Here is a 26,536-nt window from a genome sequence, read left to right as displayed (position 1 = left end):
TACAGACGGTCAATGATCGTGCTACTTGAAAGTGCAGTGAAACAAATTATAGTGTGTCTTGCGTCGCAACAAATCCAAGCTTCTACAGGTTGAGCGTCATATATATATATATATATATATATATATATATATATATATATATATATATATATATATATATATATATATGACTCCTTGTATGACCCTCTCTTTGTATGTACTTCATTGTATGCCCCCTTTACTCAATCCCCATGTAGGGGCCTTGTAAGGTATTTTACAAATAAATAAATAAATAAAATAAATATTATATATATATATATATATATATATATGTATATATATATATATATATATATATATATATATATATATATATATATGTGTGTGTGTGTCTATGTGTGTGTGTCCTGAAATGTACTTCACAACAATTTCAAGGCCTTGTGTACAAAGCACACATAAACAAAACGCTGATTTTGTACAGCTGCTGAAAGTATAATTATATTTATTCATAAAATAGTAACTCTTGAAGTTCCTATTGAACAGTGACTCGTTACTTGACCCCTGAGATCCTCACAGCTGGACCGGTGTTGAATGTATTTAAGGAATAAAATGGTAACTGCAGCCAATACTGTCTCTATATCAGCGGTAGCTGCGGTATAGCCTCCATCTACAATTTTGCCATGCGCATGAAAACGCAACATCGCCTCGAGCTATTGCCAGTGACCAACGTAACCATTTTTTTGTGTGTTTCTAACCGGATTCATTTTTCCGTGTATAGCAGTAGTGTGCTGGGAAGTGGTGTTCAGGCCTTGATAATGTAGCACCTTTTACAGCGAAGCTGTATATGGCTAAGTTCTGGAAAAAATCGTGGTGATCTATCGAGCCGCGTAGATCGAGAATTTCTCCCTACACGTGGGCCGATCCCGAAGATAGTGCAATACCGGGCCGATCCACGGCGGAGGTGAGGCAGGTTTCAAGCACTCCGCCAAGTTGCAAAGACAAGTTTAATATATTAGGTCCAAATACAACCCGTCTTAGATACTTAGCTGATAAGAACAGATACTGCACTTTGACTCACGTAGGCCATGTCGAAGTTCGCACCGCCCTCTCCTTGTAGGTGTTCCAAGCTCTTGCGTATCTCTTTTCCTTCCCCTCTCCCGTGGCTGTGATCCCGTAAGCGTGCTGTCCGCCACGACCGCGTGGTGTAAAGAAATGCGAACCGCCTATGTGGCCCCGACCCCGCAGACTTGGTACGTTTCAGCGTTGAAACAGCCTGCTTTCAGAGGGAGTTTGTGGACAACCAATTTTGTGTGACCTGTGTTGTGTGTGACCGCTTGTGGTTTTTGAGTGACCTCACTACCATTACAGCACTTCGGGACATTGACCAACGCACGATCGCCTTGGACGCGGTGTGTGCCCTCGTAGTGCGGTGAGGTGCGTGCTGGTCTACGTGTCAGCATTCATCTATAAAAGATGTCGTGTCGCGTTTTGCAACAATACATAAGAAGGAGGAACATGGTCCTTGTATCACCTTGTGACTAACTGACCAAAATAGAAATGACTACTTAATATAAATGTGCACACTTACGAATCGATATTCATATGAAGACGGTTCCTGTAGATGAAGAGGGTTTCTTTATCCTTCAGGAGCCACACGAAATAAAGTTTGGCCATAGAATGACGCATAGAAATAGTTTTACACAGTATACAATCAAACGGTACTGCGCTTTTTTAAATGAGTCTGATCAGGAATTATTAGCTGTGGAAGAATAACAAATAGAATGAACGCTTTAGGCAAATTCACACCGGGGTAAGGTGCCAACAGCATAAGAGTGTTTTATTCCTTGTGCTTGTTTTTGGCGGGTTAGTCATCATATTTTAGAGAACGAAGATAGGCCGACCTTCCGAATGCAAATAAAGCCAACACCGACGCTATTCTTGAGACGCTTTCTCCAGGTGCACAACGACAAAGCTGTGTCTCATGGAGCATCCTTCAGCCGTCGAAGTCGTGTTCTGTGCTAGCAGGGTTCTGCAGTCATCCCGAAAGGCGCCACGCTTATCTTCGGGAATATTTACTTCCAACTTGAAGGCAGGCACATAGAGATCTGCGAACACACCAGAAAATAAACTTTCATGTAGGTTCAATTTCCAACCGAATAGTGTTTTATAAGGTGCTCTTACATAGTATAGTTACAAGAAAGTGCTTTGCGAAGGAGCTTCAGGACACATGAACATGTTAATAGAGCACTGGATGTGCACTTATGATTAGACAAAGCAATGCGTCAGAACTATGAAATGACTCTAAGATAAATATTGATTTAACTTTTTCGCCCGAAGGCTTCATTACTGCTTTCATGTAGGTTCAATTTCCAACCGAATAGTATTTTATAAGGTGCTCTTAATAGTATAGTTACAAGAAAGTGCTTTGCGAAGGAGCTTCAGGACACATGAACATGTTAATAGAGCACTGGATGTGCACTTATGATTAGACAAAGCAATGCGTCAGAACTATGAAATGACTCTAAGATAAATATTGATTTAACTTTCTCGCCCGAAGGCTTCATTACTGCTTAAGTTCACATCTAACCTATCGACAATAATTCACTACTCCCTTTCTGCCTAATATCGTGTCATCAATTCAATGTATACGAAGGCTTAAGCGGTACGTTCGACGAAGCGGTGGGAGGACAACGAGGAATAAACATTAAGTGATGGTAAAGGAAGTGAGGGAGGGATTCTGGGCGGGTATCTACTACAGGACTCAAGTAGTCACCGCGACACACCCAAGTCGATCTATGAGGTCCTTCTGGGCCTCAAAGGTGATGAACGGCTAGGATGGCTGTCGCACTCCCATGGTACGTAAGATCTACTTCGCTTCATTCTGTTTCCAGCTCACGTTACATGCAACTATAATATCCCGAAGTCCATCAGCGCTATGCTTACATTCTGTACAAGGTAGCAGTAAGGCATTTTCGAGACTTGTGAGCTTCGATACTATAAGCTTTCCATAGAAACATTGATAATTAGTCGAGGTGGGTGAACATGAGCAATTTATAAATAATTTCCCACTTTCTGGCTTTCCATTTGGGCTATGTATGGGCATAAAAACCTATTGTCCCCGTAGCACGAAAAACAGTTTATTGTTCTGGGTGAGATGCGCAGGAAAGCATCATTTGCGGGTCATCATCACATGGCTATCTGCACGCGATTTGAAGGCTGGAGCGCCGCCCAAGCTTCGTGCGCAAATGAAGAGAGCAACGGAGGCGGCAAATGAAGCTTCAAACAAGACAATGCAACAAGATTAGGCTCGAGTAGGAAAAAATGCTGACGAAAGAAAGAGAGAGCGGAAAGGCGGGAAACAGGCGTTCACACACACAACAGGCGTTCACAATGTACACAGCAGTTCAGCAGGAATACTAGTGTCGTACAATACAGATGCCAGCGCCGGAAGGCAGAACGGTGGACTGATTGCGTGACAGAGGCGGTTGAGAGCCGCATGATGGTGCGTACACTTCACCTCGTCGTTTTATTACGATAGAGAGAAACCGAATGAAGTTTGACACAAAGGACGGCTCAGTGGCCCGAGCAGGGGGAGGGTGAACGGTGTGGTTCATAAAGTCACCAAAGAAATATATGCAAATATATGGACGATACAAGCAAATTGTCGCCGTTGTTGCCACAGGTTTTCAAATTATGGGGATGCCAGCCGCATGGCGGCTCAGCGGTACCTTAATAATCATCGGAGCGGGGCTCATGCGCCCGAGACATGCGCAGCGAGCCGGGCACGGAGAGCGGCGATCAAGAAAGGGGGTTTGGACCCAGTTGGTCTGCGCTCCAGACATTAAAAGTTGTCCTTTGCATGTCTCCCGGTTGTGCCGTTGTGGAATCTCTCATGGTTGGGTTACGGCGTCTTGTGCGGCAATATTTGTGTGCTTACATCTTTTAAGTCTCGCTTGTATGATTTCTTTTGTCTGTTTTTCATGAAGACGCACCTTGCGGCACGCCAAACAGCCTCCGAAGACCAACAGGAACACGAGCCTCGACTGCGGTGGGAGCTGGAGTCGGTGAAGCCGGTGAGCACCGAGATGCGATGGCGTCGTCGCCTTTGCGCTAGATCGCCGCGTTGTGACAGACGTTAACGGCTCGGCTCGAGGACATGGCCGCCGCCCTCCGCATGGGCCACGAGCGCGCACAGTCCGTGTAACTAACGAAGCTGACGTTGGACGTTCGAACGTTTAGCGACTGCGATGGCGGGAAATTTGTCACTGATCTTATGGATGATTTGTGGATGATGAGAACATGTTCTGACCACGCAGGAACTCTTTCCACCCGCTGATCCCAGCACCACCGAGTCCGGTAAGATCGCACATGTTTTGCGAAGGTGCCGCCCTCGCTTTAGGCCATATCATTTAGGCCTTTGTTTTCCTGCCTTGAGAAACTTGCGGGCTTCGCCCGGCAAGTCACAGAGACGCTCTTTTGGGAGGAACACCACGCTCCGCCACCCCCTGCAGAGGTTGCTCTCAAGCCAGCCTGTGTCTGAAGGGAGACAAATAACGGAACAGTTCCGTCGTCCGTACTGTCCCCAGCCACGAATTTGCGTGGCGAGCCCGGATACAGAACTCGGTTCTCTTGGTCCCATTAGCGGAAACTCTCCGCGATGGCGGGGGTTCTGCGTGACCAGGGATGCCCGTGACGACTTCCCCTCGCCACCACCTTGGTCCGCTCTTTCAGACAGGAAACGAAATCATCTGAACACCGGAAGTCCCTCTCGTGCCGCTTATAGGCAGCAGGCACCGAGAGGGGGCAGGGAAGATACATACCATGCTGGCTCATGCTACATTTGGGGTCAGTGTGGACACTAGGGGCATGAGTGTCCAATGACGCCCTCCGCTCAGCGTGTTTCCACCCAGGGAAACGGCTACGGTCCGCGGGGGTAACGAGCTCCTCAACACCACCCTAAGCTGAAACTACCGAGGGTGAGCGAACTACTTTTCGTTTTGTTTGCCGCATAGAGCAGACTAGCTCTGCTAGCTCTTGTTCTGTACCGTATATCAAGGTACATGTGTTAACCATAGAAATATCCGCGCTTCTAGATAATGGTGGCAGCATCGCTCTCATTGGAGATGACATTTTTCACGTATCTCAGACGCGTAAAGTACAACTTGCACAATGTAATACTCGCTACAGTGCTGCTAACGCAGCATTAATAGCAGCATGAGCTACGGTGCGTCTCCGCGCTCTCTCTTGTGAGTAACACATGTCTACAGCGTTTTATTTATTGCCTGAAGTTGGCGGTAGCCATGTTACTGTGTGTGTGTGTGATAACTTTATTTGGAATCCGGCGATTGGGAGGCCCGGGCCTGGGGCCGCCTAGATGGCCACTGGGAGCTGCTGCTCCCGTGCGGCTTCCTTGGATCGCTGGATGGCCCAAAGTTGGTCTTGGAGTTTTGAGCTGAGCAGCACGGCCGACCACCGCGCCCGTAGATTTTCTGGGGAGACTGCCATTTTATTTTGGTATATTTCACATCCCCACAACATGTGTTGAAGGGTGGCTCCAACAGACTTGCATAGCTTGCACATATCGCTCTCGTATATGGGTCGGAACTTTATCGCCGGTAAAACATAAAGTTGGACTTGCCAAACGGCGGCTTCCGAGTTACTTGCAATAGTGATTTGTGTCAGTATGCTTCGGCTTCTCTTTCCGTGTACACCGCTCGTAACTCAGCCACGTTCCTCTTTAGCTCTGCTTTGCCGACTAAGGTACTGGAAGCTGTTGATAAATGGACTTTTGAGGATGCGCAGAAACGACAGCTCATGCGCACACTTGATCCGTTCGCAGCCATGTTCACGGAAAAGCCCGACTGCACTCTTGTACTGCGTCACCGCATTGATACAGGCAACCCACAACCTTAGAGCTGCAACCGCAGGCCACTGAGCGTGCACAAGCGGATGCTCCTGGATGTTGCCCTGCAGGAAATGATTGAAACCGGTGTGGTGAGTCTGAGGCTGCTAATATCGTTCCAGCACCTAAAAGAGAGGCACTGCTCACTTATGCGTAGACTATCGACGCTTAAACGATGCCACTACTTGGGATGCTTGTCCCTTTCCCTCAACCGAGCCAATGCTTTCGAGTCTCGGTAGTACAAGGGTGTTCACTACACTCGGTTTCTCTCGGGATTCCTGCAAATTTAAATTGAACCCGGCCACATCCCGAAAAGATCATTCACGTATTATAAAGATCTCTTGAAATTTGTCCGCTAGCCATTTGGCTTGAAGAACTCTCCTAGTTCTTTCTAACGCCTAATGGATATCGTTGCCGATGAAGTGCGGTACAACTTCGCAATGGCATATATAGATGATGTTGTACTTCTCGCGCAATTTCGAGGAACACCTACACCACCTTGCCATCTTTCTTCCGAAAATGTAGAGACAGAGTTACCGTGAACCCCCAAAAAGTCCAGTTAGCAAGCTCAAGAGAGGAATTGCTTGGTTTTATTGTGGAGGACGGTTAGTTTCGTCCTAATGTCCTAATAACGAAATGCTTCGCGCCATTGCAGAATACCCTTGCTCGCGCGACGTGAAGAGCTTGCACCGTTTTCTGGGAATGGTTACATTCCACCGTTCTTTCGTACCACGCTGCGCAGAGCTCACGGCTCCGCTTAATCAACTCGTGCGCAAAGGCGTAAAATGGAGTTGGGATGAATCTCAGCTCAACGCATTTAGAGCACTGACCGGTACAATAGCTGAGACCACAGCTCTAGAACTCCGCGACTTAAACAAGTCGTTTGGGCTACTGTTTAAACAGATGCTAGCGACTATTGTCTAGGTGTAGTTTGACTACGGGAATTCGGGGCTGAGTTGCGGCCAGTTGCGTTCGCAAGTTACACTCTAACACCCACAGAAAGAAATTACACTGTCATTGAGCGCGAATATCTTGCCATTGCGTCCGCGCGTAATTTTGACAGGTACTTGGAAGGTGTCTCTTTTATTGTCCAAACAGACCATATGGCGCCTACTTGGCTGCAGCGGTTACACAATTCATCAGGTTGCCTTGCTCGCTGAGTATTAACGTTGCAGAAATATCATTATACCATCGAACATCGCACTAGTGAACAAAACAAAGTTGCTGATGCACTCTCGCGTGCGCCTCTGCCCAGCCTTTTTCCGAGCTTTCTTCACACAGGAGACATCTATAGTTGCTGCGGTCGACACCGACCCGCGATGGGGTATCTTGGTCAGAAGGAAGCGCTTCCTCGAGGCGCAAGTGAAAGACGGTCTCTGCCGGCGTGTCCTCGAACAGCTAGGTGGCTCTAGTGCTCAAGCGTCTACCATCGTTGAGTTCCATTCTTATGTACTCGCTGCCGATGGCATTCTCCTTCGCTACATACCACAAGCTGACGAGGATGACGGAAACTCCCGCTTTCGCGTAGTGATCCCGAAAAGTCTCAGAAAAGCCTTCATTAGTAACTTCCACGACTCCTCTATGGCTGGTCCCACTTCCGGCAGCCGGACATGATAAGTTATGTCAGACTGCTACTTGGCCAGGTATGAGGCAGGACGCTTTACGATATGCACGAAGCTGCTCAATTTGTCAACGAGTAAAACAACGTGGTGGTTTGCCACAGTGGTTGATGCAGCCAATTCTTAGTCAAAGGCTCTGGGAAATCGCGGCGTGTGACGTAATGGGCCATTTCCCCTGCACTCCGTCTGGCAACCGCTACTTATTGGTGGTTACTGACCACTTCACGAAGTGCGTTGATTTATACCCGTTGCGTGCACTTACTTCACAAAACATTTGGCGCTGTCTTCTCGATTATTTTTCGCGTTTTGATTTCCACCACAACGGATAACCGACAACGCCACTTATTTCCCGAGTCGCTCATTTGCTAAGGCGTGCTCTGCCTTTGGCATCCAATACAAAACGACAACTCCATACCATCTACAGGCCAACATAACCGAACGCATGAACAAAAACCTGAGGTCAATGCTTATGGCACATACAACCGATCATACGGAATGGGATACTAAGCAATCGGAAATGGCATTTGTGACGCATACCACGGTGAATAGGTCCACTGCCTTTACACCTGCATATTTGAACTTTGGCAGAGAGATTTCTACTAAATCGCATCTTGGGACCGTCGCATTCGGCCCTTTCCGATACCCGCCAATTCGTGAATGCAGGACGTAAGCAGCTTACAACCGCTATCAGTGTTGCTCGTGAGTAATTGCCATAATGCTCGGCTAGAACAAACACGCCAATATAACGCTAAGTACCATGATGGTCCGTACAAACCACGTGACTTCGTATTACGCCGTACACAACATTCGAGCAATTCAGCTACAGGTCTTTCGGCATCCTTTGCGCCTCGATGGCATGGCACACATGCTATTTCACGGAAGCTTGGTGATTTATGTTACCGCTTGACAGTACCACAACTGGCACATTATTTGGACCAATAAATGTCTCGGAGCTCAAACGCTATGTTTCGCCCTCCTATTAACGCTCACGGTACTCTCGCGACCCCTTTTGCTGGTTTATTCAATATTGAAGCTGCAAGATATCAAGCCTAACATATAAAGTTTCATAATAGCAACGCCATTCCAGCAGTCTTATGCAAAGCAATGCCCATATTACAGATGTCCCGCTCTCCACGCTCACTACGCCAGCGTCACCGGTTCCATGACTGTTGCGTGCCCTACTACCTCTCTCTTGCTCTCCGGTCATTGCCTGCTGGCCGCCGCACTGCCGCAACCTGGACGGCCCTTGTTTCCATGGACGCTTCCGTTGGGTGGGTCTCACGGCGGCCTTGAGATCTGCAGCCGCGGTCACTTATCGGAGACTCGCCGGAGGTGGTTCCCCAGCCGTTCCGGGCCTTCTCTCCCAGCGTTATTTATGCGAGCAGCCTCCTGTATATACGCCAGAGGAAGCCCGCATCCTCTGTCCCTTATGCCGCGTGGCGGAGATCTCTCGACGCGCTTATCACGCAGCATCTCTCCCCCGGGTCCGGCTCACCGCAGCTACTCTTTAGAATCCTGGACTTCAGCGGCCGGTCCCTGGTACAGTGGAGACCGCTATTGTTTTATTCCGGTCCTAGCGCCCCCACCTTCTCCGCGACGAGGTCTTGAATGCGAACTAGGAGCATCTGCCGCGTGCAGAGGCTCTGGCTCCACGGACCCCCAAGCGCCCTTGGAGGACCTCATCTCCCTCGACATGGATCCGTGATCCGCAGGAAAGGGGAACATATTGAGACACCGGTCGCATGGCGGCCGGTGGTCTTATACTGCCCGCGAACAAATGTCACGAAACATAGCATTCTTATCGCAGCCATTTATCCTGGATCTTTTGAGACTGATTAAACTATAAAACTGTAACACAATATCACCGCTCAAACCTGAAAGTGTTGCAATTTCGCAGGAGAGGTACCTTACGGACAGCGTAGTGGCGCCTCTGCGATGCCATTAAAGCTCTACATGGCATGTCAAACGTTTTAAGGGTTGCAGAATATTTTGCGCAGCCACGTATGTGGCGTCTGCGTTAGTCCGAACGCGTTTAGTTAGAACACCACTCGAGAATTTCAAGCGCAACCCTGAACCTTGCTATCGAAGTCAGGGTTTCACCAAACTGTAAATTTTTTCCTCCCGGGCATTTTTTTATGCTAAAGTATCAAATGGTTCATTGAGCGAAAAAGCCGGCGTCTGTAGTCTGTAGCAACGAAACCGAACCTGAAATCGCATGGGTTGCGACGCCACTTCACAAGCTTGCGTCGACAAATTCACATTGGCTGCGACGCCACGGCCTGTGCCAGCAGGGCGCCTCGACGGAGCAGAGTGGGCGAAAGGGAAATCTTTTGCCTGATTAGTGTGCCAGCAGTTGTGTGAGGCGAGAAGGCATCGCCATGAGTCCGCTTCACCCTCGTTCTTGTTTCCGGAAGCCGGCGCGCAGTGCCCCAGCCAGCATTGCAGGCTGCTGCTGCTTGTTGGCTTGGACAGTGCGTACATCTGCGGAGCCTGAAGCATCTAAATCGTTGGCGGCTGCAACAAGGCAGTAGCGAAACGTTGACATTCACGCCAGTACACTGCAAGCGAAGTAAGGGAGTGCTAAAACGCATCCACACGTGCGAAGGGGCAGGCAGCAAAATCTACCATCGTCGTCAACTTCCCAATACAAGGCGGGCGGAAAGAGTAGTGGCGCAACGCGCTAGGAAACAGCAGGAAGCCGTTCAAAACATGTGACATGCTGGCAGAACGGCCGCTCCTCTGCCACCTGAAAGGACGGACGAAGGGCCGGTCATTTAAAGGCCAGGAGCGTGCGGAGGCTGCTTCTCTAGCTGGTGAAGCCAAAATGATGGACAGGTCATGGATAGTTAAAGTGTCATCAGCCTTAGACGGTATGTTGATTATACCAGGATCACACGTGGCGTGTACCTCCATTGTCGGCAAGCGGTGGATGCGCGCCGGCAGCAGGCTTGTGAAAGTGACCAGGAATAAACGAACCGGCGGGGCGTAGAATTTCAAAACGTGAGATATGCTGGCAGCATGACCACTCCTCTGCCATCTGAAAGGACGGACGAAGCGTCGGCCATTTAAAGGCTAGGGGCGTGCGGAGACTGCTGCTATGGCTGATGAGGCCAAGAGGATGAACAGATCATGGATGGCTAAAGTATCATCAGCCTTAGACGATATGTTCGTTATACCAGGATCACACGTGGTGTGTGCCTCCATGGTCGGCAAGCAGTGGATGCGCGCCGGCAGCAGGCACGTGAAATTGACCAGGAATAAACAAACCTGCGAGGCGTAGAGTTTCAAAACTTGTGACATGCTGGCAGAAGGGCCGCTCCTCTGCCACCTGAAAGGACGGACGAAGCGTTGGCCATTTAAAGGCCAGGGGCGTGCGGAGGCAGCTGCTGTATAGCCTCAGACGATATGTTGGTTATACCAGGATCACACACGGCATGGGCCTCCATAGCCGCCAAGCAGTGGATGCGCGCCGGCACCAGGCACGTGAAGGGGTCTAGGGATATAAGAACCCGCGGAGTGTAGAATTTCGAAACTCGCGTACAACTCTTGGCTAGCGACTCCCCCTCCTTCACTATCTTTGCTCCCAATTTCTGGATATCGGGAGGTTTAGCCCCTATTTCTCGTCTTTCACCCTGCTCTCTCTTGTTTTTTTTTTATTCCCTCATGGCGCAATGAGGATGCGAAAGAAATTATGTTTATTGTAACCATGTACTCTCGGGTTAGTATAAATATTACCGTTGTCTGTCCTTTCTGTGCTTTTCCTAACTGTCTGCTGACTCATTTGATGATAATGAGCAGATCTCTGCAACAACCTTGGACAATTTAATAGCTCTTTTCTATTTATTTTGTATATTCCTGCGATAATATTGCTATGAAAAATTGACCTGATGTATAAAGAAATTATGGGGTTTTACGTGCCAAAACCACTTTCTGATTATGAGGCGCGGCGTAGTGGAGAACTGGAAATTTCGACCACCTGGGGTTCTTTAACGTGCACCTAAATCTAAGTACACGGGTGTTTTCGCATTTCGCCCCCATCGAAATGCGGCCGCCGTGGCCGGGATTCGATCCCGCGACCTCGTGCTCAGCAGCCCAACACTACAGCCACTGAGCAACCAGGGCGGGTGACCTGATGTATCTAGTGGCGAGTATTACGAAATAGTTTACGGCGCAGTTTTAGACGAGCACAATGAGATAGACGGGACAGACGCTGGTATCTAGCTGTGTCCCGCCTAAAATTGCGCCGTAGACCAGGTCTCATATTATTCGTAATCTGCTATGCAAACTTACTGTCTTCAACTAGTTGCGCAACGTAGGACATGTCCAGGAATTTTGGACTTTGTTCGTAACACAATTTGTTGAATTTTGCATTAACACTGCAGCCCTATTCAAAGACTAGAATTTTGGAAAAGATATAATTTCAAGAGGACTGAAAGTTCAGCAAGGTTCACTTATGAACATAGGGAGGTTACTGTATTTTAATAGTCGGTCCTTAGTGCTGTGTTAGCGCAGTGTATTGGTCCTGACCAAAACAGTGTAAGAACGTACCACTCTGCCGACTGCACTACGATGATAAATGCGTATGTTATTAGTAGGAAGAACCTTCTCGACATTAAAACTTTTCTGAACTTACAGGAGCTTTTGAAATATTTTTTTTTAAATGCTGCTTCTTCAGTTGCGCTGGTGTATTGTGGTGACGTTGATTATTGGCCGAATCGCCATTGTTCCGAAATGATGGATATTGCGAGGCTCAATTGCTTTAATTTTCTAGTCCTAGGAGATTATGGCATTGGAAAAGCTGACCTACTGACAATATTTACCTCTGATTATGTTGCAAAACTTCAACCATGTCTTTGGTGTCTATGTAATTATATTTTCAAGAAATACCTTTCCGTTGTGTCAGTAGCACAAGCCTGACAATGGTGCCTAGCCTCATGAAAATATTGACATGTGCACTTGTTTATTTTTCTTTCGTGACCGGTTTTTCACCGGTTAACAAAGCATAAACGTTATTGCTCAGCGCAGGACGCACCTGCATGTATCAGAAGTTTCTCGAATCTTATCGATGGTTCTATCCGTTCTCACTGAACCTTGTGTAATCTGATTGTATGCGTAACGTGAAGTAGTCTTCATGAAAGACCTGGGGTAGCCGCGATAATTCTGAAACCTTCGTTGACTCATGTATAAAAGCCGACGCGCTTGCACCATCGATCAGATTTCGACGAGCGCCGAACATGCTCGCCGCTACCGTTCTCCTTTGAGTGTAACTTGCTTCTGTGGGCACAGGTGCGCCCAATAAAGATTCGCTGCGGCTTAGCTCATCTAACCCTGGATAGGCAAAGCAAAAGCTTGGTTTAGTCTGGTTAAGTCTTGGTTTCGCTTGGTTAACCTTCGAGTTAGCCGTAATTATTATACTTATATACACAATCATCGTTAAGTCAGCTCTGACGACTGTACCTAGGTCGGTGGCTAGATATGACTGTGATTAGGCATGGGTAGACACGCATCGTTCGACGGTGCGTGTCTGGACAAAGGGAAAGCGCAAGTGCTAGACATGCAGAGCGATGCCGCGAACATGAGCAACAACGGAGCACAAATGAACAGGACGCAAACGCAGTCGCTACATTGGTCTCGACGTTTCGACGCCTGTTGCATTCCGGACCCTCTCCAGTGAAGCAACTCTCCGGGCCATACTTACGCGGTAATTCGACGCTGCTCGGCGACGGCTCAAAGACTGTCGCCCCTGTGCAATGCTCACAGAAGATGGCCCGGCCTCACTCTCATCCATGGCCAAGCTCGCACTCACTAGGCGAGCGCGGCGCTCCTCCTAGCTAGGCGCCCGGCCTGTCACGTAGTCATGCAGCGACCCAGCTGTGGATAGCACATGCGCCAAACTGCTGGTAGCTGTGCAGCTCGGCGCTGCGAGTCACGTGATGCGTTGCCAAGGCTACGGCATAGTTGCGGTCAAATGAAGGTCAAATTGCTGGCGACGGCGAAACTTGGTTCGCCGCTGTTACTAAAGCTTTCGCTTTAAAGGTTACTTTCGTCTTTCACACATTTGCAACTGTTTTCTTCATCTTAGCTACAGCGCGTCAATATTGCGTACCATGTCAACCCACAATTTCACATAGTATTTTATATTGGTAATTCGGTATTGTAGTTTGTATTATCCCATATTTTTCTCATTCAGTTTAGAACTCGTCATTTGCAAAGTAGTTTCTGAATTGTACCGTGCCCGAAGTGCATCAAATTGCTCTAGTTGCATCTGTAAAATCATTCGTAGTACATGCCGGTGTCGTCCGCAACGTCCAAATAAACGAGTGTTTCAGAGTATCTTGGCTCTGATATATATATATATATATATATATATATTTGCGTTTGTGGCAGACCAATATCCCGTATCGAAGTTATGTGTATGGCAGCTTTAGAGGCCACCGAAAGTTAACTCACCCATCCAAGCCTCCACATCAGGCATGATCCACTGGCTGTCGTACACAGAGCACGACACGAGATTAAGCCCTGCTCCTGCCGCAGCCTTTCGCTCTGCCTCCACAACTGCCTCTGCCACAATAGGAGCCTTGAAGGAGAAGCGCTCGGAGTACAGTTTTTCAGGATCCTGCAAAATATATGAAATCTTCCATGTATACTGATACTACACGCTTTGCTTTCGAGAAATACAAGCGGTAACTCAGAGGTACCATGGGAAGTTACGAGACAAGTATGCCAGATGGCTTGCAACGTTTCCTCCCGGGTTTGCAACATATACGTTTCTGGTTTCGCAATATGGCATAAACAGTTTTGTGATGAGACATGTTTAGTACTCTCGGGTAGCTGATCCAGTGGAATATGGAGAAATGTAAACAGTTGTGAATGCAGACTACGAGCAAACACTTGACTAATATCGACAATTCCGAAAATTCTAGGTAGGCATTAGTGTAAGAAGCCAAATATGAGCACACACTTTTCATTACTAATCAGGCATATAGGCAAGGCGCAGACAATCCTATGTGGTCCTTAGCCAAACTGCATATCATATGCAGTCGAAAAAGGGAAATCGCGACCTTTAGCAAAAATACAGGATTTCGTTCGGTTAAAGTTTGTGGATGAGAGGAGCATTGATTGCTCATCTTAAATCTATTCATAAACACCGTAATAGTGCAAATATTTACCCACCGGAACGTAGTTCTTCCACTGCTCCATGCGGCTGAGCCGGTGCATGACGTCCGTGATGACAGACCCCGTGAGCGTGACGAGGGCGCATTCCCCGCCACTCTTCAGTAGCCGTAACATTCTGATGTACGCGCCCTCCAGGTCTCGGACGCATTGAAGCGCTAGAAACGAGTAGATACGCTCGAATTGACCGTACTTATCAATTAGCGGCTGTGGATCATCCTTCTCGATGTCAAGCAGGTCATAGATGATGTCAGGGTGGCTAGCGTGCTCGCGCGCGTACTCCAACAACGTATCCTCCCTGTCCACGGCCACGATTTTCCGGCAGGGACGGACTTGTTCCAGTAAAGCATCTCTGGTGAAACCTCCAGAACCACAGCCGACGTCCAGGTACTGGTGTGCATCGCTAGTGGGTTGCTTGAAGTGCACACGACTCAGAGCGTCAAGTTTGTGAGAGTATCCAGGTTTCTTGGCATGCTTCAAGGACGCAGGGTCGATGTAGCAATAACGATCCTGCATCGACGCTGCATTTTTCGAGACCATGCTTCTTGCTGGCATAATGGCCGCCTGTCTCGCTGAGGTACTGTGATTCCCGGAGTGAACGCAGGACTTCTTGGTTCTCCTTAGAAAAAAATATAGCAATTGTTACACACAGCTCAGCAAAATCCAAGGGTATGGTTGAAGAGTGCCCAACACGCAGAACCGCTCAGCAACTTTTAATCGCACTATTTGGCTATATGTTATCGCTATAGCTTATCGGTCAACTGCACAGTACTTATCTGTAGCTTGCAGGTAAGCAAAGACGTAGCATGTCTTCTGTACAAACACACCCGCAGCAACTTCTAAAGTGCTTTCGAGGAGGGCGGGGGGCGAAGGCGTGAGGTGGCAAATGAGTGTTCGCTACAACCCTAGGGGTATTACGGCGATGGCCAGGAAGCTATCTTTAAATAAATTTAGCGATTGCTTTGCACATTTTATCGGACGGAAACCAATGACAATAAGCATAAAATAAAGATAACAACGTACACAACTTAAAGCTTATAAAAGACCTTGGCTATTTCTTTCACAAGAAATGTTATCGCTATCTTATGGTTTTCAATCTTGTGCCTACGCCAGCGTCGGTGCTGTCGCAAGCCGCCCTGGTAAACATACAGTACGCATTTGTACAAATAGACGTAATCATAGGGTCCTGTATTTTCGGTACTGTGCTTTTGTAAATTCAGAGCGTAAGAAATCACATGCTATGTTAAAAGAGGAAAACCGCGCAGATATCAAGGATTATTTTTTGCGGCAGCCAAAAACTAGGTCTTTTTCAGCTAACATAAAAAAATTGTTAACGCAAGCTATGTACCTCTGTGCGCAAACTTTCTATTGGAATAATCGAAGCCACTCACAAGAACATGTGACCGCAGGGAGCCACTCGTAAATCAAGTGGCACACTCTACAAATCGTGGTTGCCTCGTCGATTATTAGCATACAAACGCCAAATTGCCCAAAAACAAACAACAAATGAGACGGGTTTGGTGAACCATTTTTTTCTTTGTTGTCGGTATTTTTCTAAACACAGGAAAAAAAAGTAGCAATAGTTATGCACACGTACATGATCATCAAAACGTGCGATGCTTTTCCTCATCTCACAAGTTTCTGTATTCGGAAAATTTCTGTGTCCATCGAAGTCATGTCGGGCCTTTGGTTTCACTGGTTTTGAGCTCGCGCCCTTGCAACAAAGTTATTGGAATACCGACTAGACGAATGAACCACTTTCTTCGAGCTTAACGTAGTTGTGTAAACACCCTCTCATCGTCACAGCTGGTGGTCTCTGTGCAATGCAACTTCAGTGCTGCAATATATTCGATTCTCAGCGCATTACCGCTGGGAATGCGACATGCGGGAAATGCGATGCAATGCTCCATTGTCAGAATCGTGTAAACGCAGCTACAAAAAAGCAACACGCTTTCGTTCACCCAAGACCGCAGGAACTGAATATATTTTTACATAGGCCGGTTTTCGGTTGAGTGTTAAGCCAACATGAGGCGTATGCTATACTTACGAAATAATAATAATAATAATAATAATAATAATAATAATAATAATAATAATAATAATAATAATAATAATAATAATAATAATAATAATAATAATAATAATAATAATAATAATAATGTTAATTGAATATTACTCGACGTCGCATTCACGAAGATTCGCCGCCATTTTTTTTTAGTTTCCTGGCACCTTCATTTATATTGTAATTTATGGGGGTAATCTTTGCAGTGAAATAGCGCTTCAAGGGATTTCCATAAATTTTGCGCTGGGTACAATAATCGGGAGTTATCAGGTTTCACTAGAAAGCGAAGCACCCTACACACGGCGTCGTTTTGTTCCACTCGTGGTGCTGTCGCAGTTCGTCCACGCAAATCAACCCGCGATCTCTCGTCCCATCACATTCTGCACGCACGCTGCCCTACTACATGAAAGTCAAGTATTACGGCGATCCATCTTGCTGTGCACGATGCTGTCTGGCTCCATTCAAATGTACCATGCATCCACAGCGTCCATGTCCACCAGCATACCACCAAGTTCTTGTAAGTATTTCTAGGCGCATCAGTGTTTTGTGTTTATATTGCGTTTTTGACAATCCTTTCTGTAAAGGCTCATTGCCCTGAGGGGAACCCATTGAACCGAAATGCGTATCCAACGCAAAATGCACTGCCAATATCCACTCATTTGTTGTTCGCGTTCGACATGGAACTCAAAAAGATCCCGCGAATGCAGAAGAACAGTTTCTTTTGGATGCCGATCGGCTGGTAGTAGTCAGTGCATAGCAAACGGAGCTTCTGGCAGCGTTAAGCTTCAACGACTTAGCGCCGAAGCGAGCCAAGTAAGAATCAGCTTACGCGATTGTAAGTACGGGACACAACTGAATGGCCAGAGGTGAGGCCGCCGCGCAGCAGTGCGAGAGTAGTGAATGTATATGCTGGGGAATAACGGCGACCCACTCGGCGCTATTGGGCAGTATACTGCGCTGCTGTAAATGTCTTGTAGCATGAATAGGCAAAGAGAAGAATAGTGGTTCTCTGAGGTGACGCGCTCGTTGAGAGAGTGTAAGAAAGGGTCGATGGCTGTTCAATGGCAATGCGAAGGAAGTCAGGGATTCAGAATGTGCAGGGATCAGCTTAGAGTTCACTTGGGCCTCGTGATACGACAGATTGAAGCGATGGCCAGTCCGAATCTTGATGCAGCCGCGGGATCTGCAGAACACGGAGATCGCGTACGGTTTTAGGCGTGAAGTCTATTGCCGGCTGGTTAGAAAATGATGGATGTTTGTGGGAAAGGCACTCGCATTTTCTTCGAGAAATTCGGCTTTGGTGGTGCAACAAAGGCGCAAACCGAAGAGAAGATTTACCTTCCCTCAACTGATGCTGGGTAAAACAGCGCGAACCCCATGGCCCCTCGCATCAGTACCAATGATCCGTGGAGGTTAATGAATCAAATGGACTCTACCAGATGGATCTGTGTATTAGGAGGGCAGCAAACATTGAAAATTCCGAAGCTTGTCACGGTCATCAGTGGAGAGGCTGATGTTTTTCTTTGTAAGATCGGGGAGAGCTCCAGAAGTTATTTCGGCAAGGTTCCTAATAACAACGGAAAAGGGCGTGATTAACAAGAGACGAGAAAGAAAGACGACGCGAGCGTAGTGTTAAACCTGGGATTTACTGTCACGAACACGAATATGTATAGCACAGCACACAGACGTGCCAAAAGTAGGGGTGGGTACATTTTCGAATCTTCTAATACCAATCAGATATTGTAAACTAGCCGTCAGTATTCCCAATGGAAAATATTTGGTTCGTTATGTTCAAATATTCTGAACAAACGAAGTATTCAGGAACACCTGACTATTTAACTCTTTTTACTGTTCTGGGTCTGCTAAAGAATGTGTCGCAAACTATCAGGAGGGAAACATTGATAATCGAAGTACTGCACGAACAGAATGAGAAATGAAAGCTTCGTTTAAGGTTTGACGGCGGGAGCCCACAAAACACCCTGTTTGTTCCATTCTCTTATGCTTTGAGGAAAATATGAAAATTTGAAGCAATTTGAGTTGCAAGTGTATTCGTTAAGTCTTTCAGAGTGCCTGAAGCGTGTCAATGTAGAAGGATTGCATGGAACCTAATCCCTGCATTTGAAAATGGCGGCGGCGGAAGCGACTGTTGCTTCAACCTTCACCTTGTATATTTTGCAGAGTTCCTATATCATGTTCTACTGTTGCAAGACCACCTGATCCCTGCCACTCAATAACCATAGGTAGTGCGGGCTCATTGCCGCGAGCGCATCTGCACCCTTGCACTTCTGCAACTTGTACGTCGTATCGAGTCATCGCAGAAGGAGGTTGTATCCCATTGGCCACTCCACCTGCGTAAACTACCCACGGCTTTAAATTCAGCAGCAAGCACCCCATCTTCATTTGGCAGCCGCAGCGGCCGAAGCAACGGTCGCTTCAACCTTGTACACTTTGCAGGTTGGCGATGGCCTTGATCTTTTAATGTGCTGTCTCAGCTGCTGCCACTACTTCATTACTTTTTCTCCTGGAAGGTTTGGCAATGTGAAAGGAACTTGTTAAGCTTCTTGACGAAATGAAACGAGAGTTCAAGCACGAAATGCGCATTGCGTGAAAGCCTGAAACCTGGGCTGAGAAAGGATATTAGACAGATGAAGACCCGTCCTGGTTATATCAGTGAACACTTTGATGACCTGAGAAAGTCTGCTTGAGGTGGAGAAAGAAAATGACGATCTACAACAAGCTGCAAAAGCTTTCCAAGAGGAGTGTGATGCCCTGAGCAAAGAAGTGAAGGCGTATGAAGTCAGACTTTGCAAACAGAGCAATACAATCGACGCTTCAATATTGAACTAGAAGATGTGCCACAGACCACGGGTGAGGCCACCTTGAACCTTTTGAAGAAGGTTGGAAAAAAATATCTATGTCTTTGAATGAAAGTGACATGAAAGCCATGGAAGTTCAATCTGTGGGTAAGAGAAGTGCGCCAATAAGCGTTAACTTCATGCGCAGGGAAACACGTGACCATTTTCTAGCAAAGGAAAAAAAAGCAGAGACTATCGTCGGAAGACATTGGATTGAAACCAAAGGCACCAATATTTTTTAATGAGCACTTGTGTCTTGCAAAGAAGTGCCTCTTCGGAGCGGCAAATGAGAAACGAAAACAATGTGGCTGCATATACGCTTGGACAGAGAACGGAAAAAAGTTTCTTATGAAAATCTGAACGAACGCCTGTCATTGCCCTCAGTCATGCTGATGACTTGGTGAAAATTGCGTAGCAAAGCTAAAGGCTGTCCTTCTGTAAATTAGACAGATAATGGGCTTTAAGCTGTCGAAAATCAAACAGTTTGGCAATGCAAAAGAGCCAGCCATGACTTTCTTTAACCGAAACGTAAGGCCACTTGTAATTAAAGAGCACAACATAACATTGCTATTAGAAAAATTTGGTTTACTTTCGGCAATGCAAAAACGCCAGCCATGACTTTCTTTAACCGAAAGGTAAGGCCACTTGTAATTAAGGACCACAACATAACATTGCTATTAGAAAAATTTGGTTTACTCTTCACAGCAGTAATGCTCACAAAAACTTGGTATCAAGGAGCGGCATGTGCCTTTTCTCCCTCTGGTTAGCATTGGTACTTTAGAAATAGCGAAAGTGAGCGCGGCAGTGCTGTTGCGCTTGAGATGAAAGAAGGCATACTTGTCGAGTGTGTGCCTCAGTTTACGACCATGAATTGTGACTATGAAGTGTTTACATTGAGAAGTCCCGAAAGATTGTTGTGTGTTTGTAATTGTCCGCCCTCCGGTGATTTCAAGCAATTTATTACTTTTCTTGATGATTTTCTTGCTTTTGTTTCAGAGCACAATTGAGAGTTCGTCTTCGGCGGCGATCAGAATGTGAACTTGCTTGCATCTGCATGTCAGCAAAAAGAACTTGATTCGGTAATTTTTGCCAATAGTGCTTCTAAAATAATCACAATTATGTTCTGCGCCTATTTCCTCAGACGGTAACTCTGTTTCATGTTTTCATTACAAATATTATTCCCAATATAATAACAGCAGATGTCATCTATACAAGCATTAATGATCGTTTTGGTATACTTATGCTAGTAGAAAAAGATCGACTTCCAAAGTAAAATGCTTCAAAGACGCGTAACGTCCAAGTAATAACAGCAAAGAAGTTAAAATCTTTTCGGCAAGTTATCAGTCAAGAAACTTTGAGTGTTCCCTACGAACCAGGGAACAGCGATGTTAGCTACTGTAGTTTAATCAACATTTTGAAAAGCTGTCATAACACCACCTCCCCAATTAAGAAAATAACTAAGCCTAGAAATGCTCGCAAGCCTTGGATCACTAGCAGATTGTTAAAAAATGATACAGCATAAAAACGGCTTGCACGGAAGATTTGCGAAAACAAGAGACCAAGTGTTGTTAGCAGCGTTCAAAGCATATAGAAAAGACTTTACGTCTATGATAAAATAAGCAAGATATTCATATTATATCAATTTATTCTGTGAGGAAAACCCACATACATCGGAGGTGTTATGGCGCAAGCTGAAAGCGCTTATTTACCCAGCCAGAGTGCCAGCTATCTCGAATGGCATCTTGAATGGAGGTATGCAGCTATCAGGGCCATCGCTCCAGGATGTCTTTAAGAGCGTCTTTGCTCAGAAGTTGCATGGCAGCAGTGACCAAAGTGTTAAGAACCCCATTTCTGGTGGATATTTTATTGGGAGTGCTGGTCCGGATTCGCTTTTCTTCGCTCCATCTAGTTGCGCTGAAGGTTTTTCATATATGAATTCCATGAAGTGTAACAGGACCAATGACGCAGATGGAATTCAAGCAGGCCGAGTAAAATACGGAGTTGGCATTATAACCTCCGTCGTCACGCAACATCATTTGGTCAAGTGGTGTTTTTCTTAAATGAGGCAGATTGCACGCGTTGTACCAACATGCAAGAACGGTGACAAGAATATTCTAAATAATTACAGTCATATGTCATCCCTGTCGGTATTCTCAAAAGTTTGGAGAAAGTAATGCACTCTTGAATCATATCGCACCTTAATACCCACAACCTACTTCAAAATTTTCAGCACGGTTTCAGAAAGCCTTGTTCCACGGAAACGGCACTAGTTTGCAAAACGAAATTATCATAGAAGCGTTCAATAGCAAGGAAATCTAACTTTTCTAAAGCATTTCATCTCAATAATCACCCCCTTCTTCATTTTAAAGCTCAAGAAATGCGGCGTTCGTGGGACAGCGCATGCTTTCTTCGAGTCCTTACCCACAGAACTCAGTGCATAGATATCACCACTGCGAAATCTTCTATGCAGCTTGTTAGAAAAGGAGACTCCAACGGAGCGTATTAGGACCATTATTATTCTTTATATACGTAAATGACATCGTACTCATCAGAGATAATGCGCAGTTTCTCGCGTACGCCGATGGCTCTGCAGTACTTAATTCAGGAACAGTAGAATGTGAACTATAGAGTGAACAACCGTTGTGGTTATCGGAAGGTTAAAGACTAGTGAAGACATGAATCGCCTGATAATAAATTCTGGACAAACAAAGGCGATATTACACCGACTTAAAGGCAAGAAATTATCACAGCTAATGAACGATCACTTTGGCAATGATGCTATAAATTTTGTAAGCCCCATGAAAATTCTTGTAATTATTTTTTCACAACAATTAACCTGGAATGTACATACTGAGCACGTTCAATCTAAAATTTCCAGCACTGTCGGCATTATGTGAAGGCTGAGGCACTTACTGTCAAAGTTATAATTTTGCTTTATAATTCACTTGTCTCCTCTTTTCTGGAGGTCTGTAGTATTGTGTGACGCACAACTGGCGTTACAAATCCAAAAAATCGGCCTATGCTTCAAAAAAGAGCAGTCTGGTGTATAGAAAATGTTCCTTACCTCTACCTTAGATCTGAACTTTTTATTAAACATGATATTTTACGGGTGTTAGCTTTATTTGTCTACAGGCTAACAATCATGTACAAACGCTTCCTCCGTTATAACGAAAATAATTGTCTCTCTTTAGCGAACTTCAAAGAATATTCATGTACAAGGCATAGAAAATTCAAAGAACCATGGGCTGTGCCCACCCCCATAGTATACGGTTATACACAATCATTACCTTTTAGGATGCCTGTATTAATGAATAAATTATTCAAGGAGGATTTTGATCGTCTGTGCACTTCTACTAAAGTCATTAAGCGTTTTTATTGGGACTAACTGTATTAGAATAGCAGTCTCCTCTTACTGCATTATTCCCCTTGAAAGTTCTTTTTATTTTCTATTTGTCTATGCAATGCCAAATCATGTTCTTGTGCGCATACTGAATGCGATAATCATTCTAAGTTTTTGTTGTTATGAACGATGTTCGCCCTCCGCGACAGCCGTACTGCCATGTCTCTGTCAACTGGCTGCGGTAACTTTTAGTCCCGTCCCCTCCTTTTTGACGAAGGGAAATGAAATGGAATGGAATAGAAATTACTCTAGACCTGTCAATGTTTATGTCACCGTGAATTAATTGAAACAAAAACTTTAGTCTTACTAGTTTTGCCTCTATTTGCAGTGTTAATAATCTAGCTTTCTTGAGTAATTCAGTCGGAGAATCTCTTAGCTTGTATGTATTACGAATGAACCTTATTGCCTTCCCTTGTACCTCTCCATACTTGCAATAAGTTCCTTTGTGTACCGGAGCCAAGCAATATTGGCTTACTCTAGCATTGGTCTAACAAGCTTTATTGTACGCGAGCAGCTTCGTATGTGTGGGGCGGAAGACCAAGGCGTCTTCTCAAAAAGAAGAGCCGCTTTAGTGCACTTGAAGTGACATTGTTAACATGGGTTTCCCATCGAAGACCATACGTTAAAATGACGCCTAAATATACATGCTCAAGTGCACGACTGAGAGGTGTGTCGTTATTAATGTAAATAAAATCAGATATTTGCTTCTTTGTAGTTCTGGTAAGCGTTACAGATTTTTTTTTGCACTTGCAGTCATCTGCCATTCCTTACACCAAGAAAATACAGGCTCTAGTGCGGTGTTTAGTGCATGGTGATCATAAGCGGAATTGATTTCACGGTACAAAATACAATCATCAGCGAACAGACAGATGTTAACATGTAGTCTGGAAGGCAAATCTTCTATGTGTAATAGAAATAAAACAGGGGCCAATGCACTGCCCTGGCAGAGTCCCGATGTAACAGGGGCTAAAGTGGAACCTTCGTTTTGAATATGCGCGAATTGCAAGTGGTCAGTCACATAGTTCTTTATCCATTTAATAGAGCCTTCTTCTAGTATACACTGAAGCCACTCTTAATTAGGTTTTCGTGCGGTACATCATCAAAATCCTTGGAATAGTCCAATAAAATTAAGTCTATTTACTTTCTATTATCTAGATGTTGTGGTACACCGTGTGCCAGTTGTAGTAGCTGTGTGACTGTTGAGATACCGCAACGGAAGCCGTGTTGGTAGGAAGAAAGAATAGATTCCAGTTCGAGGTATGTGTTTGTGTGATTAAGTACTGCGTGTTCTAGAAGTTTAGATATGGTAGAGGTTAGGTAAATGGACCTCATATTAGATGCCTGGGATGTACGGGGATGATTTCAGCAGCTTTCCACTCGGCAGAAAGGTAGAGAATTAAATTTAGGGGTTTTACGTGCCAAAACCGCGATCTGATTAGGAGGCACGCCGTAGTATGAGGCACGATATAGAAATTTGGACCACCTGGGGTTCTTTAACGTGCACCTAAATCGAAGTATAGGGATGTTTTCGCATTTCGCCCCCATCGAAATGCGGCCGCCGCGACCTTGTGCTTAGCAGCCCAACACCATAGCAACTAAGCAACCGCGACGGGTGCGGCAGGTTGTGAGCACGTCGTTAATAATTTATTCACGATATGTCATAGAGATTTATCATTCCATTCAGCGTATTTCTTAAGAAATATATTAGGTATGTTATCGGGTCCAACCGATTTCTTCGTGTGAATGCTTAACGAATCGTTTAGCAGGTCTGGTTGTATGATTGTGAGCGGCTCGATATGCTTTCGGCCAAGTGGTACCACGTGCGGAAGTTTTTGATAACCGATGTTGAATACTGACTGAAAATAACTCTTAAAAGAATCTGCGGAGTTTTTGTCAGCATCTCTGGAAGCGGCGTGGCTGTCTTGGTGCTTAGGGCTAAGGTAATTCCAAGATTTCTGTGGTGCGCTCTTGAAAAAGTTAGGAAGAGCCTTGAAAGATAGTACTTAGCTAGCTTAATCTTCATTTCATGTTTGTAATGGATGCGTTAAGCGCATGTCTCTTTACATGCATAGGCTGTAGCTTGAGGGTTTTACGTAGCTTTTTTACTTTGCGTTTAGCTTGGATAATTTCGCATGTTATCCATGGATTTGTGTATCTTTGCTTATTTTGGTATTGATTGACAGGTAATTTTGAAGGCTAAAAATATAATGGCTGTATAACTTTCCGCAAAGCGTTTATATCGATGGAAACATCCATAGAAAGCTCTTCAAATGTAGCGTATTAAAAAACTGAGATGGTCTAGAATACTGACATCCCCCCCTCCATTAGCATTTGAAAAATCATAAAACATGCTGTACTTTTCGACGGCAGGAATAGTGGTTTCGGCGCGCACGGTACAATATATTATTTCTTGATCGCATATGCCTTGAAGAATTTGTAAATTTATGTTTTCAAGTGGAAAGTGACGACTGAGAAATGTCAGATCAAGAATATTTGGTGTAGTTCCCTTAGTGCGCGGAAGCTGCTTAACTACCTGATTCAGGTTAGAATGCAACAATATCTTACTGATTATTTCAGAGTAGGTCGTTGGAAAGTGCATGGCTTTCCACTGAATATCGGGTAAGTTAAAGTCATCCACTATGATTAGTTGGTCACATGAGACATGTCGTTGTAGATAGTTGTATAGTGAACGTGCAATGCTACAGTCAAATGTGGAACAGCATTAAACACACCTCGCCGTAACCGCGCGCTGGGCCAACGTTAGATTCGAAAAAAATTGCTTCAACATTTTCTACATCAGCAAGCCTTGAAAAAGGGATAGCTTTATTTATAAACATGTCAACGCCCCCGACGAGTGTCTGTCTGCCATCTTTTGGTACAGAATATTCTGGTGGAGCAAATTGAACGTCAACGATATCATTTTTAAGCCAAGTGTCTGTAAAGGCCACGAAATGCGGTTCTAGACTAACTAAAAGTGATTCCAATGAATCTAGTTTATTAGCAATGCTACAATTATTATTTATTATTATTAATTATTAGCAATTTAAATTTATGAAACTTATTTCGACTGCTGCAAGATTCGGCGTGGACCCAGCGAAATCAATTCGCTTTGCTGTTCTTTGTTTCTAGATAAGGATGCTCGACTCTCCTTTTAATGGTATCACATGATTTTGACCCTCGTCCCAACTGTACAGTTTACCGTAAATTCTCAGTATGTCATAAGGTAAATAAACGCTCCCTCCTGCTTCTCTTTTTTTTGCCACAGTTCCAGTGTTTTTTCTTATGTCTCAATACGGCCTGAGAAAACTTATTGGATAATTGGTCCCTGTAAACCTGCGACATTTCTTCAACGACATTGTTTTATCTCGAAAGTCGACATGTTTCATGATTGCCAGACGTGTATTTTTGGTTGCAGGTTTCACAAGTCTCTCAATTATCTCTAAAGTAACAGGCTCCATCTTCGGAATGCTTTTAAGGATTGTTTCATTTATAACTTCCTTTTTTGTTCTCAGGGGCACCATAAAGGATAAGATTAGACCTTCTGGA

The 26,536-nt window shown here is 45.3% G+C and overlaps 1 protein-coding gene and 1 pseudogene across 2 annotated transcripts in view; both read right to left on the bottom strand.

The window, feature by feature from the left end:
• Window positions 1-886: 886 nt before the first annotated feature.
• On the bottom strand, window positions 887-1,066 carry LOC142586499 (U2 spliceosomal RNA; annotated as a pseudogene).
• Window positions 1,067-1,798: 732 nt separating this feature from the next.
• Window positions 1,799-26,536, bottom strand: part of LOC142584147 (uncharacterized) — a 72,120-nt gene continuing 47,382 nt past the window's right edge. For both annotated transcript variants that reach the window (XM_075694317.1, XM_075694318.1), the window contains exons 2-4: window positions 14,674-15,292; window positions 13,951-14,116; window positions 1,799-2,084 (exon numbers count right to left, since the gene is read on the bottom strand). In XM_075694317.1, coding sequence (XP_075550432.1) covers window positions 1,912-2,084; window positions 13,951-14,116; window positions 14,674-15,292 — 958 coding nt within the window. In that variant the 3' untranslated portion in view covers window positions 1,799-1,911. The remainder of the gene's footprint in view (window positions 2,085-13,950; window positions 14,117-14,673; window positions 15,293-26,536) is intronic.

This window comes from Dermacentor variabilis, chromosome 6 (genome assembly GCF_050947875.1).
Source record: "Dermacentor variabilis isolate Ectoservices chromosome 6, ASM5094787v1, whole genome shotgun sequence".
Classification (NCBI taxonomy): Eukaryota; Metazoa; Arthropoda; class Arachnida; order Ixodida; family Ixodidae; genus Dermacentor; species Dermacentor variabilis.
Note: the sequence above shows the minus strand (reverse complement) of the source record. Positions and strands in the feature narration are given on the sequence as shown.